Raw genomic sequence first — 18803 nt, 5'->3', positions numbered from 1 at the left:
ATTTAGTTACACTTGTTATAACGTTAAACGATAAATGTAACATTGAACAGATATTTCACTCCTACTTATTTTCTCTCTCTCTCTCTCTCTCTCTCTCTCTCTCTCTCTCTCTCTCTCTCTCTCTCTCTCTCTCTCTCTCTCTCTCTCTCTCTCTCTCTCCTCTCTTTCTTTCACACGTGCGATATACACAACATAAACATATTCATTTCGTTTTCAATTTGTTACGATTGTGGCAATTCGACACCAAAAATTATCATCATTATCAATTGGTCAGTTAATCTTACATTAAATAAATTAATTAGTTAATCAGTCAACGAATCAATCCTTGGTTTTTCTGTACCATATGAAATATTTAAAAATTTTTATTGCTGATGGAACGAACGTTGATTTATACTTGTTAGTTCTACATTTAATCTGACAAAACCTTCTCCCAGATGGTAAAAGACTAAATTCATGGTATAAAATATGTCTTTTATTGTTGGTAATTGAGAATGCTTTCCTTTCTATTGCGTTTCCATGAATTCTTTCTACTCTCTCAAGAGGATGGTTTATTATTTTTGATGCCTCTTTGATAGATTTTGAAATTTTTGATTTATCTTTAAGTCGGCATCCTCCAAACCATATGGTGCAGCCAAACGCAATTACACTTTTAATCAATGAGTCATAAACTCTTAACATAGTTTTCTTCCTTACTTGAAATGTTCTCAATTTCCTTAGGATGTATAATCTTTGGGCAACTTTCTTAGATATTATATTAATATGTTGAGAGAAATTGAGGGAACTATCAATGGTTATTCCTAAATATTTAAAATAGTCAACGATCTCAACATCATCTTTACCGATCGTCTTTATTTTTTACACCAAACACCTGTTCTTTCGTTTTTTCAACATTTAATTCAAGCTGATTTTGTTTACACCAATCGGTGAATATATTTATTTGTTTGAATATATATATATACACACACACACACACACACACACACACACACATATATATATATATATATATATATATATATATATATATATATATATATATATATATATATATATAAAATACTTGATCCAATTTCTCTACAGATTAAATTAAGGGTGCGTCCGATTTCCAGGTGAATGAATTCATATTTCTATGATTTACTAATGGAACTGGAGTTTGTCCCAGTTTTTGTACCAGTAACCGACAGAAACAAGCGCTTCCTATCTGCAAAGTACTTTCCACTAGAAAAGACCCAGCTACCCAAATCACTATTTTGTGGACAGAATGATATGAATAAAAACACCCAAATGAATCAATGAACTATATACTGATCTCAATTGAACTAATAAAGAGATCCCTTGTCATACAGAATCAAAGACTGTTATTATACTGGGATCCTGGTTTTGAAATCTAAATAATAATAATAATAATAATAATAATATTGATAATTATAATGATAATGGTGATACTACATACTACTACTACTACTACTACTACTACTACTACTACTACTACTACTACTACTACTACTACTACTACTACTACTACTACTACTACTACTACTACTAATATTATTATTATTATTATTATATTATTATTAGTATTATTATTATTATTATTATTATTAATAATAATAATAATAATAATAATAATAATAATAATAATAATAATAATAATAATAATAATAATGATAATAATATTTATTTATTTATTTATCTATCTATTTATATATCTATTTACTAGTTATTTATTTATAGTTAGAATGTGTGATTCCTGGATTTTATACGCGGGATGTCCCGATGGCTTACTTGGTAGAGCAGTCACTTCATACGTAGTATAGGAGCCGTGATCGATCCCCTGTGAAGTCGAATTCATCATCATCATGAATAAATGAATACATTATTTATTGTCGGTAAAAATGCATATTACGCATACATCGTTTATACATAACTATTAACAATGACAACAAAATATAAAAGTAGTAATTGGGAAAAAATATAATGGTGTATATCTTCTTTATAAAATCTGATTTAAAATCTGTAAGCCCTTTACGGCTTTTCACCATCATGAGAAGTATAGTCACTATAGATGAATCTTTTTTTATTTTTTTTCCCCCATTTTCTTAGTATTTGCTCTTGAGCAGAAGAGCCAGATAAGTGGACAAAAGTTGAAATTTGATAGATACATTTATTGAAAATTGTAGTTCATTTAGTTTGGAGAGGTGTCTTCCTTGTCTTTTTAACACGTTTAGTTGTTGAGAGGCCTACCTGCATATTTCCTTGATGTGAAAGTCAAATTTTAGTTTGGTAGTTAAAATCAATTCCAAGTAACTTCACTATTATTATTGTTCTATATAATCAACATCGATGGACTCATTTTTATATGCTTTTATAAATATTATTTTATCTTATTATTTAGGCATGTATTTTAAAAAAATACTTTCTTTTCTTAGTTTTTATAATATTAATATTAAGAAAAAGACGAAGAAATTAGCGAAATCGATCGAATGAGTATTTTCGCTGAATGAAACTCTTCTAGATGAAAATAGGATATGTTTGTAATAATTGTCTTCTGGCACTTTTCTACTCACTTCATATCTTGTTGTTACCAACATAAGTGCCTGCTCCACTCACTTTTCTGAATTAAAAATTCACCCCATACACCGGAGCATACTCAATGTCTCAATCGTTTCTATGTTATATGTTTGTGATGAGAATATTGGCTATTAAGCTTAACTGCTGGTCAAAATTACTTCGCGATGGTGGTGAACGAATCGGCGATCTCAAGAAGTGGGTGAGAGAGGGATCTAGAAATGACTTTGGGTTTGAAACGAATATTTTTGTGTTCGTGGATAGCTCACACGGTAGAGCCACGCTCTCACCTGCCAGGCGGAGTTGTCGTACCAATAAGGTCGCAGGTTCAAACCCCACCACCGCCGCGAAAAAAATTTTTATTCTCTATTGTCTTCTGGCACTTTTCTACTCACTTGTCACTTCATATCTTGTTGTTACCAACATAAGTGCCTGCTCCACTCACTTTTCTGAATTAAAAATTCACCCCATACACCGGAGCATACTCAATGTCTCAATCGTTTCTATGTGATATGTTTGTGATGAGAATATTGGCTATTAAGCTTAACTGCTGGTCAAAATTACTTCGCGATGGTGGTGAACGAATCGGCGATCTCAAGAAGTGGGTGAGAGAGGGATCTAGAAATGACTTTGGGTTTGAAACGAATATTTTTGTGTTCGTGGATAGCTCACACGGTAGAGCCACGCTCTCACCTGCCAGGCGGAGTTGTCGTACCAATAAGGTCGCAGGTTCAAACCCCACCACCGCCGCGAAAAAAATTTTTATTCTCTATTGTCTTCTGGCACTTTTCTACTCACTTCATATCTTGTTGATATGTTTGTAATGTACTTTCACTTTCGATTTCGTTTCCCTTTTTAGTTTTTAGCTTTTTGTAGTAATTGTGATGAAATATTTTTATGTTTTTCTACTTCACCAAAGTGGTTTTAGATTTGTATAACTGTGATGTGCCATAACCTGGAGTCAGAGGTTAGTAAATAAGTACCTATTTGAGTTTCCATAGCCATATATCATATATAGACGTCTAGTCATTGGTCAAAGCAGACGTGCACTTTATTTTATATTTATTATTATGCCAATTTATGGGACAGTGCTGCGGCTATTCGGACTCGAGTCTTAATAGTCTCCCGTGACTATTCGGACTCAGATTCCAATGCGCGTGTGCAGATTATTCAGAATAGTCTTCCGTGGCAATAGATCTTTTGTTTGTTTTTGTTTTTTAAAATATTTATTGTAATTACTGATAATGATAATTACATCACATTGATGCAACTGAAAATAACAGTAATGGTATAATAACGTAATTTCCTCTGAACTATTCTTCTATTTTTATATCAGTTCCACCCTCTGCCATGCATATTGGACTTTGAGTCCGAATAGCCGCCGGAGACTATTCTGACTCGAGTCCGTATTGCCACTTCGCTTATGACATGATTATAATGTGCAGGTCTGCTGATGATTTGGATCATGACAATGATGATAATAACCCATTTTGATTCATTAGTCATTAGATTTAGACTGACGGGTTCATCATTGTTGTAAATCTCAAAAATTGACGCAAAATATTGTCCTTTACAACAGTGGGACAATTTTCGGGACAACACCATAACAGCTATAACGACTATTTAAATATATGACTGCATCAAGGCATAAAGCACTCTACTTAAAGAGGTTAAAATTTATTTTAAATGTTTTCTTTGAATATCACTGAATTTTCCTCTTTTTTTTCTTTTTTTTTTTTTTTTGTATATGTCATTAAACTTTTCAAATTGCTCGTTTCTTCTGATTGTTCAAGGGGGAGTTCTTTTGAACTTCATTTTAGTTTGAAAATTACTTTAATCTTCTAAATGTTTTTGTTTGTTTTATTCTCTTCCATGACAGGAAACCAGAAGCCCTATTTTCCTTTACCAATGAATGCAGTTTTCGCCAAAACTGTATTAAGCCAGCTTACATCACTTCAGATACAATTTAAATTTAGAGTTTCAACCACACATAGATTTCTCAGGAAATTAATTTGCCCATCTTTATTGTATGGAATTAAAAAATACAATTCCAACCGCGAATTTGGTAGTGTTACAAGATATTCCAGTGAAATTATCAACAAACCCAATCTAACAACCATGAAGCTTGATACACCCGAATTCCACTCAATCTTCACTCCAGAACTAAAAACTCTTATTGAGCTTTTCAAGAAACATAACCATGAGTTAAGAATAGCAGGAGGTGCTGTAAGAGACCTTGTTGCAAAGAAAATTCCAGATGATATTGACTTTGCTACAACTGCGACACCAACAGAAATGAAGGATCTTTTCACTTCTGAGGACATCAGGATGATAAATGCTAATGGTGAAGCTCATGGAACAATTACAGCAAGAATTAATGACAAAGTAAGTTTATCATGTGTGATTCTATTTTTTTCCTCTTGCATTTGCCATAAATGTCAATCCTGCAACGTAGGAAATGTTGTTTCCTTATAATACTGACATACCTAAAGGCCATACAATGTCTTATGTGAATATAACAGCTGCAAAAAAAAAAAAGAACAACATACCAAACACGGAACATTTCAGGCTCAAAACCCATCTTCAGCAAAAACAAAACAAAAAAATACATTTCTAAAAAGCCAGATCGACGACTAAATATATAATACAGCCTCTCTATTGAAGAAAAATCTTGGAATCTTGGACATTCCAATAAGGGTTTTGACAGTGTTTGGTATTTTGTTCTTTTTCGAAGCTCATATTACAGTCCACAGCTTCTAGCAGCTAGGTATCAATATACTATACTGGGTGGGGTTTCTGACCTCCCATAGTGGGCAGGTAGGCACTTACTAAGTCTTCTATTGCCCTATATTTGTGTTCCAACATGCTGTCATTGTCTTGGAATGAGATTACTTGGTTTTGTTCTGGCCCTGGCTGAGAGGGAAACAGTCAAATGTAGTTAGAGTTTCGGGAGATGATATATTTTGTCTTGTAAATCATCTCTCTCTATTATGCATCGTATTATTTTTGTTTTACATATGATTTGTAAACATTTGAGTTTGTTCCTCCTAGTGGGGACCCATGCTTGTGCCAGGATGAGACATTTAGATGATCTCAAACTAATTACACAGTGATAGTGTGCTCTTGGAATCTACATCTGTTCCCTATTTGTACCATTCCCCTTTGTCTTACTTTTTTTTTTTTTTTGTTCTTCAATTGAACTTTTTTTACTATCCCATTTTCTTCTTTTTTTACTGGCGCTGATATGACCTAAATGTGTTGCAAGCGACATAAAACCCTTAAAAATAAAAAACAAACGTTATATGTATGTCTCAATGACCAAGTTGTCTTACGTCATCAGCCATAAATTTAGTTGTAAACGGAGCTTAAACCATGTAATATAAGGAGAAACTAAAATAAAGGATGTCAATTATTGTAACAATAATATTAATCTTACATTTTGAAAAGAATATTTATTAGTAATAGTGAAAATCTCTTGTACCAACCCTTTTTCACACTCATTGATTAAAAATTGATCTTATACTATTGAACATAGTAGTTTGCTTTTTTGTGTTTTTGGGTTTGTTTTTTTTTTTTTATGGAAGATGATGTCATTTTATGTTCAAGCTGTCCTTGGCTTCCAGTTTGAGATAATCTATTGATATTCTACAACATGATTAAATTGTGATTAGTTCAAAGTATAGGACCAGTAAATCTTTATCCGTCTCAAAAGTGACGAAATTATGAATGTCTTATTTTATCATCAATAAAAGAAGGTATTGTTAATGGGTATTATTATTCCTGAATTATTGCCCTTGGCAGTTTGGGTACTCGTATTATATCTGTATTCATTATATACATACTCTGATTGCGTTTATTACTTTAAAATAATGTCACAATTTACTATAATTGATGAATACATTATATTCTTATCATTATTTAACTACACATGTTTTGTTACATAAATGTCTAGATTGTAAATGTGTATATTTCTATACTGCCAGGTAAGATATTGCTCTTATGTATCATTTGTTAAATTAATAAATTTACCGATGTTCCAACCACCCTTGAATGTCTTCCTTGTCCTTGCTGACATGCATTGCCATTGGTTCATAACAGTTATATCGTTCTTAGATCATATTGAAGAAGTTATTTTTAAAAAATGGAAATGACTTATCCTTCATGTTATTTGTATCATTTAAAGTATTGTTTGATTATTCTTTTTACTCTCTCCAGGAAAATTTTGAGGTGACGACGTTACGAATCGATGTTGTGACTGATGGTAGAAGGGCTCAAGTTGAATTTACCAGAGATTGGATTCTGGACGCCAATAGAAGGGATCTCACAGTCAACTCCATGTTCTTGGGTTGGTATTTTTAATGACTTTTTCATTTTCCTTTAATCTTCCTCCTCCTCCTCCTCTTCCTCCTCCTCCTCCTCCTCCTCCTCCTCCTCCCCCTCCTCCTCTTCCTCCTCCTCCCTTTTCTCCTCCTCCTACTCGTACAAATATATCAACTGACTCAGTCAGACATTAGTATCACTGTTGATATGTATATCTAAGCCCCTTAAAGCATGAATTCATGGACTTTGTGGGCTATACAAATGATTTAATATTATTATTATTATTATCCTTATCATTATTATTATTATTATTATTATTATTATTATTATTATTATTATTATTATTATTATTATTATTATTATTTATTATTATAATTAATTCAGAGTGTTCTATCATTTTGAAACTTTGCTAACTTTGATAAAAGGTACATTTTTTTATTAATTTTGAACTTCATTACGTTCACATATATGAATTGATTATCAAAATTTTTTTTCACCATTTAATTGTCCGTATATTAAGATTTAATTCAGGGCGACTGCATTAGATAACAATTAAGCTTTGCCTCATTGGCTTTTGATTTACCCTGTCTATTAAAACTTGAAAATATTTAGAAAAATTTTTGAAATATGAAAGTCAACTGGATTTTTATGCTTTAAAAGTGAGGAACACAGCAGAATTAATTGTAATTTTGCCAAAAGAAGAAACAAATCATAGAATAAACACTTTTTGTTATGAAAACAACAAATTGCGTTTAACAATGATGGTAGAGCAATATGCTTTTTAAGTTGCAGAAGTAATGCATGGACTTTTACTAACCATGTTGTCTTGGAGTTCATGATAGCAATTTATTATTTTCACTTGATGGTGTTGCTTCATTGAAATATTCTATTGATTAGGATTTGATGGCACAGTGTATGACTATTTTAATGGTTTGGAAGATTTGCAAGAGAAGAGAATCAGATTTGTCGGTAGTCCAGAACAACGCATTCAAGAAGACTATCTCAGAATTATGAGATATTACAGGTAAATGAAAATGGATTTATTCATCTTGTTCTAATTAGTTATTCGCAACATAAAAATGGATAATATTTTATAATGATTTTCCATGGTTTTCACCAGGATTATGCCCTTTAGATATATCTGGCTTTTTCAGCACACCTGTTTTATCCCTTGGAAGCTGTTAGTCGTACAACTATTTCTCCTAAAGTGGAGAACATAGCAGTCAAGATTTGATCTATAGAACATTTGCTTAAGTAACACTTGGTGATTATTAAAATTTTAATAACTTTTTGGCCAGTAACATTCAAAATATACTATTAAGATTAAGTGGTTCTACTGATTTGAAAGATTGAGCTGTATGGAGGCTGGGTGGGGTTCCTGACCTCCCAGTGGGCAGGGAGGTACATACTGTGTCTGCTATCCCCTTGTATCTGTTTTCCAACATGCTATCTGCCTTTGTCTTGGAATGAGATTACTTGGTTTTGTCCTGGCCCAGGCGGAGTCCTGGGAAGGAAACAGTCAAATGCATAGTTATTGTTTTGGGAGATTTTTTTCCTTGTAAATCATCTCTCTGTTTTGTATTATTATATTTGTTATTTTGAATGTATAATGTAAGCATTTGAGTGTGTTCCTCGTTGTTGGATTTTGTGCTTGTGTCCGGATGAGACTTTAGGTGATCTCAAACTAAGTACATTGGTGTATGCTCTTGGAATCTACATCTGATCCCTATTTGTTCCCAGTTCCCCTGTGTCTTACTTTCTCTTGGGTGCTTTAATTGTAATTCTAGAACTTTTTACTATCCAATTTTCTTCCTTTTTACTCGTGCTGATATAACGTAAATAAATGTGTTGCAAACGCTGTGAAACCGTTAAAAACAAACAAACAAAACTGTATGGAGGCATGTCTTTAATTCTTCTGATGTTTCTAGAGCATTGTAAAATTAATGTACGGTAGCTGGAAAGGCTGTTAAAGTATATGTTGATAGTCAAGCTCTTTTTTTTTTTTCTTTCTTCTCAAATATAGGTTTTATGGTCGTCTGGCAGAAGGTCCTAATAAACATGAAGAAGTTACAGAGAATGCCATTCGTGATAATGCAGATGGACTTTCTCGTAAGATATTGATATTGTCTGACAATGACAAAAAATGTTTAATCTTTTTAGGTATTACTGGTGTACTGATGCTGCTACCTTTGAGACAGTTGTCAAAGAATGAAAAATATCAGCCATTTGCTTTTTAGCCTTTTAGCCTTCAAAGTAGGCGTTAACTTGTTATTGGGTTGGACAGTATTTTACAGCTATTAAGAGCTCAGTGAGCTTTTTCTACATAGGCACAGCATATTTTGAGACGAAAACACGGAGATGAACGAAGGGATACAAAAGCAAAGATTAATCGAAGGGATGGAACCTGGCATATTTTATGAAAGACATGAGATTCAGAATTCAACAGAATAAATGTTTAAAGTCAGTAAAACTGTCCGATGTAAAATATGAAATTACGTTTATTATTATTATTATTATTATTATTATTATTATTATTATTATTATTATTATTATTATTATTATTATTATTATTATTATTATTATTATTGTTATTATTATTATTATTATTATTATTATTATTCACATTTTGTTTTGGTCCCTCTTTACAATAGGAATGTGTCTTCAAGATGTAGTATAATTCACATATTTGCAGGACTATTAATAATATTTTAATAAAGTTTTTGTCAATTTTCTTATAAAATTTATGATTTTCAGCTGAAAGTTAATCATAGCCCTTTGTTGCTACCTACTTTAACTACTGTATATTTTTTTCTGCTGTTATTTGTATCCATTTAACAAAAAAATTTCTTCCATTTTCTCATAGTTGTCAAACTAGATTTTAAAGAATGCATCAAGTCAGTGAAAAATGAATTAATTGTTTTCTTTGTGGTAAATTGCTCAGGTGTCTCTGGGGAGAGAATTTGGACAGAATTGAAAAAAATTTTGACAGGAAGGATGGCAGCCCATCTTGTGGAAAAGATGATAGAACTAGGCCTTGGACCACCAATCGGTAAGTACATAACCTCTCAATACTTCAGATTTGTCTCAAGGCTTATAGGCCAAATGCAATATGACCCAGCTGAAACAATATCACTTGTTGGGTACAGATTTTTAGCTATCTATAAAATGTCAAAGCGCAAACATGTTTAATCTAAAATAAAACAAACAAGAAATAAATGAATACCTAAATCTATATATTTTTTACTTACAATTAAAAACGAGAGTCTCCCATAGCGGGCAGGGAGGTACATACTGTGTCTTCTATCCCCTTATATCTGTTTTCCAACATGCTATCTGTCTTTGTTTTGGAATAAGATTACTTGGTTTTGTCCTGGCCCTGGCTGGAGTCCTAGCTGGGAGGGAAACAGTCAAATGCATAGTTATTGTTTTGGGAGATGATATTTTTTTCCTTGTAAATCATCTCTCTCTTATGTATTATTATATTTGTTATTTTTAATTTTTAATATAAGCATTTGAGTGTATTCCTCTTTGCTGGATTTTGTGCTTGTGTCCTGTTGAGACTTATGGGTGATCTCAAACTAAGTACATTGGTAGTATGCTCTTGGAATCTACATCTGATCCCTATTTGAATTTGTTCCTAGTTCCCCTATGTCTTACTTTTCTTGGCTGCTTTAATTGTAATTCTAGAACTTTTTACTATCCCATTTTCTTCCTTTTTACTGGCGCTGATATAACCTAAATGTGTTGCAAGCGCCGTAAAACCCTTAAAAACAAAACAAAAACAAACAAACAAAAACGGGAGTATTGTTTCATACCTAAAATTGACTTTTAAATTTTTTTAATGAAGTTGATTGTTACCAAACGTTTGGAAGTATTCTTTTGCCAGATTTGATAAACAGCAGTTTTATCTTAAATTTGTAATCATGAAGGATGCTTTTGGAGGTGACACCATCCTTCTGTGAAAGTTAACTGCGGGGCATTGCAAGTCAATACAGTGGAATTCTGATAATGTCAACGCCACTGGACCAGAAATAAATACAGAAGATATGAGGCTAATAAAAGTTGTTGACTTTATGCAGATTCCACTGTAGTAGATTACATTGAAATTATAAATATCTCGCTGCATCGTAAATTTCCAATGCTTTTAAAATATCTGTCATATTTTGCCATTCTTTCAGGCCTACCAAATGCAAATAATTTCAAAGAGCTGCAGACTGTTTGTGACAGAACAGAAGGAGTAAACCCGCATCACATGACTGTGTTGTCTGCTGTTTTAGATACAGAAGCAGATGTAAGTCATATGAATAATATATAATGTTCTTATGGTATAAATATTTACGCTTAAAGATGAAAGCTTTGTAATCTGTGGCAGAACACTGTGATCATTTATATTTGGAAACAATGAAAATTAATGTAATTAAGATCAACTAGATAGAGAAGTTTTCAACCAGTGCTAGGTTATATTATATGTGTTATCCCCATTCTTAATTGTTGCTGTGGTGTTGTGATAAGGTCTTGGACCCACAACACCACCTAAATTTGATCGAAGGTTTGAGCTGACGATTAGACTACTAAGGGTTAAGCCCCTAGGAAGGGCATATTGCACTTCGTTGGTGAAAAATACTTTACATATTGCACATAGTCGGTGAAAAATACTTTGTGATAGATTTGAATCTTCTCCAAAGGATAAAAAATTGCTACAGTCGGTTACGTGCAGTTGAAAACAAATTTGGCTCTATGGCTCTATAAGTCTTATGGCTCTTAAGGACTACTACTACTACTACTACTACTACTACTACTACTACTACTACTACTACTACTACTACTACTACTATTATTACAGTACACTCTGGATAATCGCAACACCTTGGGATCAGCAAAAATGTTGCAATTAACCAAAGTTGCAATTAACCGAAGTTGAGTTTCCTGTCCACTATTGCAAATTTTTATGCATAGATGGTAAATTCAAACCAGTTGTAAATATTGTTCTAAGTCAACCATAGACTGGGCAATTTGATTGAAACAAAAACCATATGGCAGCCCTGTATAGATTTGTCAACCAAAAGCAGCTATGATGCAAGCCTACATCTTATTCAGATTGGATTAACTTTCACTCTTTTGTTCTCAATATTTGTAAGAGTCAAAGAGATTAGCCGTGATGAGAGACAATAAGCTCTCACCAAACTCGTTGGTCACAATGCAAAGTTGCCAATCCCAAAACAAAGGATATCTCAGTCTCTCTTCACAACTGTCATTGTCTACCTGTTGTCAAGACTATGTCCAACCCCCGTCCCCCCTTCCTTCCTATTTAATGACCACATGTGACATCACAAACTCATACTGCAAAGCCCCGTCCTCTTTTGTCTCTAATAGAAAGGTGACACATTACTTTAGCATTAAATCCTGCTCATTCTCAATTCTTCAACCTGTCATGATTTCATTCATAATGAAATTTAATCATGATATTTTTTTGGACTGATTTCTTGAATTTACCACTTTTTGAGAGCAAAAATTTGTTGCGATTAATCGAGTTGCGATTATCCAGAGTGGACTGTACTACTACTGCTATTCTCCTCTTGATTACAACAGTCCATTGACTCAATGATATTTTTGTAATTAAAGTAATTTGTTTAATTGTTTAAAGGTCTACACCCTCCATGCAAGAAATAAGATGTCCAATGATGAACTGTCCTTAGCTTTGTTCATAGTCCACCACCGTAATGACGAAAAAGGAAATGATACCATCAGATATTGTATTGACTTACACACTGACTCAACAGGGAAAGAAAACAAAGTCAAAGATAAGATTGTGGAGTTGATGAAATACCTAGGAGAGGTGTGTGTCTTTCAAATAATTGAAATATGATTGAATGAAGTAAATGTTAATAATAAATGTTATATAAAATGGCATAAATAACAATAGGAAATTGAATGGAAGCTTCAATTTAATAAACGAATACAGATAATGTAGACGTTTTGGGTTCCCCCTTTATCAATAAAATATGATGAATGAAACACTAAAGATAAATGAGAGATGTGAGAATGGCGCTTTCACCAGATCTAACAGAATTAATTACTCAAATACTGCTGTGTAGACAGAGGGGTCAGAACAAAATTCATTTCGGCGTGGGATGAAACCAGTACTTTTTTGTGAGGCAGGTACTCTGCAAATGGAGCCATTGACTTTCCTTTTTTAGATTTTGGACATAAAAGATAGTAGATCTCTGAAAAGTTACCATGAAAAAATCGTAAAACAAAGAAATCGAATTTTTTTTTTAAAGATAAATTAATGAAATCCTTTTTATTCCTTCCCTTTCAGGACATTTGATTCATCTTTATATCTGTATATAAATACATTTGACCCAAGGCATTACAAAATATTGAGTCATCCTCAATAAATGATTTTTTTTGTATTTGTGCTTTCTATGTTTACACCTTGGTAGTGTTAACTTGTAATTTTCACTGTCTAAAATATAAACAGGAAAAAAAAAATAGATTTGAATTATGATCAACGTTTTGGAATGAGATACTTTCAAACATTTCTATAGTTTCACTTTCATTTCCATAGTATTATTTATATTGTTTAGTAAATCCGTGGATATATTTTATCATTTCCTTCCTCAATATTTGCTCCTCAATTTTTCTCTGAGGCAGAAAACAGTGCATTATATGAAAATTTACAAGTTGTTGACAAGCCATTGAAAGAGAATGTATCTCTGTAATCCTATTCTATCTTTCATTACAGACAAAAGCAGCTGAGGAATTTCCTAATGTGGATCTACCTCAATTTCCTGTCACTGGATATGATCTGACTCAGCACCAGGTGCCTAAAGGTCCAAAGTTCGCATGCACGCTCAATGAGCTTCGGCAGATTTGGAAACAGAGTAGCTACTCCATGAGCAAAGAAGATCTATGCAAACGAATTCCTGAGGTCTTAGAAAACTTACCTGAAAACTTGAAAAAGATGAAGAAAAAGTGATAGTCAATGAATTTATTGTTAAATTTACTTGTGATAAAAACTTTTTATTTTTACTTTAGAACTGTTTTCTTTTTTTTGTTAAATATTTTTTGGGTTTTTTTTTTAGGGGGAGGGGGGGGGGGGGGGGGGGGGGAAGGGTATGGAGGAGTGTTTATTCAGGCTACTTTTAACGGAAAATGTGTAGGGGATGAGTAGAACTTAAATAGGCTATACATTTAGCCTTTGTCTACTAATGGGTGACACAGTCTATTATATATTTGATCTTAATCAGAAATTATCTCAAACATTTAAATTGAGTTTAATGTGCTAATATTCAGTACTAAGTAAGTACCGGTAACTAAAAGCAGAACGTTTTTAAAAGCGAGGAATTATTTTCAGTAAGTATGAAAAAGTACGCGACAATCCTTGTCGATTTCTGGATTTAATCAGACTATGTTTACTGTCACCAGTCCTCTGTCTCATTTGTAAGCTCGAATTGATGTGGTTTGTGATATTAATTCGATTAAAAAATATTCATAAATAGATATCATTATTGTTTTGTTTTTTGTTGTTTATAGAATGGTTTACAAATAAATAATCATGAAATTTTAATACTTTTCTTTGTTGAGTGAAGGAATGTTTATTTGGGTTACTTACAACCAGAGTGTGTATAGGGGATGAATTGACCTTAACTTGGCTATCCATTTAGTGTGTCTAATGTAAATATTGATAATGTTTGACAGAGAAGCTGGACTGATCATGATATTAATAGATGATACAGTATATTATATATTTGGTCTTAATCAGGAATTATTCCAAAAATTTAAATTGAGTTTAATGAGCTAATCTTCAGTGCTAAGTAATTATGAGCAGAATGTTTTTAAAGGATATGAATTATTTTCAGTAAGTATGAAAAAGTAAGTATATGATCAATTAGCAAACATCCTTGCGATTTCCGGATTTAATCAGACTATGTTTACTGTCACCAGTCCTTTGTCTTGTTTGCAAATCTCGAATTGATGTATGTTATGATATTCATTGGGTCTTAAAATAATCACAAATAGAAAAGATAGCATCAATGTTTTTTGGGGGGTTATTACTTTACAATGCTTTACAAATAAACAAACATGAAATTTTAATATTTTTCTGTGTTGTTTTAACTGATTTTTTAAATAAATTTGAATTATCACATTGAATCTTCCATTCAATTGACTCCGTAGGCTGTTGCCCGTTTTACACATAGGTCCTACTTTTTTTTTTCTTTTGGTTTTGTTGCTCTCTCCCTCTCTTTCTTACCACTCAATAGATCTGGTTCCAATTAGTGACCTGACCTCGTTTTCCTTGACAGTAGAAAGATCAAAGGCTCGAAGTTAGCTTAGGGGAAAAGAAAATAAGTTTGTTAAAAATATTATACAGTCAAGAGAAATCTTATTGCCACAAAATTCAGCTGCGAATAAGTTCACAAAAGAACCAAAAAAAAAAAAAACCCAATAACCCTAAGATATTTTTCAACCTAAGTAGTCAAGAGTTAGGTTAAAAGCAGTAAGTTAATTTAACTGACCCTATTGACAAACATCAAAAAGAGTCATCCAAAGATTAAAATGGATTAATACTTGGTGTGGCCACTATTTTGTTCTTTCAACTTTCAGCCACAATACGTCTCCTCATCTTGGAAGTGAGAGCAAAAACATACAAAACAAATAAAAATCCTCCAGTACATACTCTACAAAATAGTCATGTAACTGTAAGTTGTTATTTTCCAATTCAATCCAAAATAGTTGCAGCTTCATGTGATGAAAATTGACACCCGTTTATTTGCCCATTGCTATTAGTATTAGTTGTCAGTATGGCAGGCCCAAGTTTGATTCATCAAAATTTCCCTATTTGGAAGTTTGAAAAGTTGGCAGGTCTGAAGGATCACGTGTCTGCTGTATTTTCTCTCCTTTGATAAATGGAATAACAACCCAGTCAGTATTCTTGTCAGGTGGATTAAAGAAAAGTACCTCTCATAAATAATACCATTCCAAAGCTTGTACCGTGCCCTCAATTTTGGTTCATTCATTCATTAACTCTGGTACAACACTTTAATTTCTCAGATGATTACAACACATCCTACCGTCCTGATCCTTCACTGAAAAGGGGGATTCATCTGTAAAAATCACACCACACACCTACGCTTAGTCCACCGTCGGTGTATTTGCCCATTGAAATCTAGCTTTTTTGTAGGCAGGTATGAGTCAGCAGGCTTAACAGAGTATGATGACATGCTCCTTCAAGCGTCTATGAAGAGTCCAAAGACTAAGGCATGTCTCCATATCATTGATAGTTTTTCTGGTTCAACGAAATTTATCATCTAGATTAAGGTTCAGAATTTGTTCACTTCATCTCTTGTAGTTTCTTCTTTTTGACTAACCCTCTTCAAATTTCTCTGTCAATCTGTAACAATTGTTTTGGTTTTTTTTTTGTTCTTACAGGTATACGGCGCTTGCAACACATTTAGGTCATATCAGCGCGAGTAAAAATGAAGAAAATATAATAGTAAAAAGTTCAAGAATTACAATTAGAACATCCACGAATAAGGCAGACAAAGGGGAATTGGTTCAAACCTGGAACAGATGTAGATTCCAAGAGCACACTATCAGTGTACTTAGTTTGAGATCACTAAATGTCTGTTTTTTAAGGGTTTTACGGCGCTTGCAACACATTTAGGTTATATCAGCGCCAGTAAAAAGGAAGAAAATGGGATAGTAAAAAGTTATAGAATTACAATAAAAGCACCCAAGAAAAAGTAAGACATAGGGGAACTGGGAACAAATAGGGATCAGATGTAGATTCCAAGAGCAGACCACCAATGCACTTAGTTTGAGATCACCTAAAAGTCTCATCCAGACACAAGCACAGGTCCCATCTAAGAGGAATACACTCAAATGTTTACCAATCATTTAATATAATATGTAAACTCAACATAATACAATGCATAACAGAGAGATGATTTACAAGGAAAAAAATATCATCTCCCAAAACTATAACTATACAATCGACTGTTTCCCTCCCAGCCAAGGAGCTCCGGCAAGGATCAGGACAAAACTAAGTAATCTCATTCCAAGACAATGACAGGAAACAATTGGGAAACGGGTATGGGGGGATAGAAGACACAGCATGTACCTCCCTGCCCACTATGGGAGGTCAGGATCCCCACCTCATGTCTCATCCAGACATAAGCCCAGGTCCCAGCCAAGAGGAACACAATCAATTGTTTACGAATCATACATATGTAAAAGGAAAAATAATACAGTACATCACAGAGAGATGATTTACAAGGGAAAAAAATCATCTCCCAAAACTAATTATACAATTGACTGTTTCCCTCCCAGCCAGGGCCAGGACAAAACCAAGTAATCTCATTCCAAGACAAAGACAGAAAGCAATTGGAAAACAGATGCAGGGGGATAGAAGATACAAGTACCTCCCTGCCCACTATGGGAGTTCGGAAACCCCACCCAGGATCTGTAACAACAATGTGTTAAAAATCTGTGAACGTATGAACATCAGACTCAATATGGCAAATGGCCGAAGCACGTTCTTCCCCAAAGATATAACGCATTCTTTGAAAATATTGAAAAAGAATCAGTGACAGAGGCCAAGTTCAAGATCATAATTAGACCTCAGACCCTGCTCTGAATCCTTGTTTAAAAGACTCTTACATTTCCTTTCAGTCTGAATGCCTTTGAGTGTGTTGCTTTGCCGTTTTTACACCATTAAAGACTGACAGGAAGATGATGTTTGATTATGTTCTCACTACAAAATTTGTCGTTTATGCATCAATTGCAAAGTATCGTTTTATCATAGTTGATTGAATTACAATTAAAGCATCCAAGAAAAGGTAAGACAAAGGGGAACTGGTTCAAATAGGAAACAGATGTAGATTCCAAGAGCACACTATCAAAGTACTTAGTTTGAGATCACTTCAAAGGCTAAACCATACACAAGCGCAGGTCTCCTCTAAGAGGAATACACTCAAATGTTTACAAATCATATACTAATACGTAAACAAAACATAATACAGTGCATAGTAATAACAGAGAGATGATTTACAAGGAAAAAAATATCATCTCCCAAAACTAACTATACATTTGACTGTTTCTCTCTCAGCCAGGGTCAGGACAAAACCAAGTAATCTCATCCCAAGACAGAGACGGAAAGCGTGTTGGAAAACAGATATATAGGGGGATACAAGACACAGTAAGTGCCTCCCTGCCCACTGTGGGAGGTCAGGAACTCCACCCAGTTATCAAAGTTGCAACAATCACAAACCATCTTAATAACATTGTTGCACTGGCTTAAAGTTTAAGCTTTAATTACAATGGATGATTTTATTTATAATTGTATACGGACAATCCAATCTCTGGTAGAAAGATGTCTCATTACTTTTGCTCATGATTGTTTTTTCAGTTTAACATCTTATTTTTTGCAACACTTGATGACTAAAAGTCCTTGATAGATTTATAAGAAATAGTCATAAGTGTTTTTGTTTCTAATGGTTTTACCGTGCTTGCGACACATTGAAGTCAATTCAGCACCACTAAAATGGAAGAAAATGGGATGGTGTAAAGATTCTAGCAAAGATTAAAAGCAAAGACAAAGGAGAATGGTTCAAATAGGGAACAGATGTAAATTCCTAGAACATACTATATCAGTGTGCTCAGTCTCATTCAGACATGAGCAAAGGTCCCAACTAAAAGAAGTACACTCAAATGTTTACAAATCATGATATTCAAAACAAAAATATAACATTACACAACAAAAAGATGTTTAAAGGGAAATAAAATATCTCTCAAAACTATAGCTATACATTTGACTGTTTCCCTCCCAGCCAAGGTCAGGACAAAACCAAGTAATCTCACTCCAAGACAAAGACAAAGTAAGTTGGAAAACAGGTATAGTGCCTCCCTGCCCA

At 33.3% G+C, this 18803-nt stretch overlaps 1 protein-coding gene across 2 annotated transcripts; it reads left to right on the top strand.

The window, feature by feature from the left end:
- Nucleotides 1-3001: 3001 nt before the first annotated feature.
- On the top strand, nt 3002-14985 carry LOC144962729 (CCA tRNA nucleotidyltransferase 1, mitochondrial-like). 2 transcript variants are annotated; one of them, XM_078895928.1, is made up of 10 exons: nt 3002-3058; nt 3488-3535; nt 4448-4953; nt 6784-6913; nt 7786-7912; nt 8912-8997; nt 9830-9937; nt 11067-11179; nt 12533-12724; nt 13634-13975. In XM_078895928.1, exons 3-10 carry the CDS (start codon nt 4477-4479, stop codon nt 13865-13867), a joined length of 1467 nt encoding a protein of 488 aa, XP_078752054.1. In that variant the 5' UTR covers nt 3002-3058; nt 3488-3535; nt 4448-4476; the 3' UTR covers nt 13868-13975. The 2 variants fall into 2 exon arrangements, with proteins under 2 accessions (XP_078752054.1, XP_078752055.1); XM_078895929.1 differs by lacking the exon at nt 3002-3058 and having other exon boundaries at nt 3307-3535; nt 13634-14985.
- Nucleotides 14986-18803: the final 3818 nt, after the last annotated feature.

Source organism: Berghia stephanieae, chromosome 1 (assembly GCF_034508935.2).
Source record: "Berghia stephanieae isolate SIO BIC M18660-M18661 chromosome 1, UCSD_Bste_1.3, whole genome shotgun sequence".
Lineage (NCBI taxonomy): Eukaryota > Metazoa > Mollusca > Gastropoda > Nudibranchia > Aeolidiidae > Berghia > Berghia stephanieae.
The sequence above is the reverse complement of the archived record's forward strand: the minus strand, read 5'-3'. Positions and strand labels throughout refer to the sequence as shown.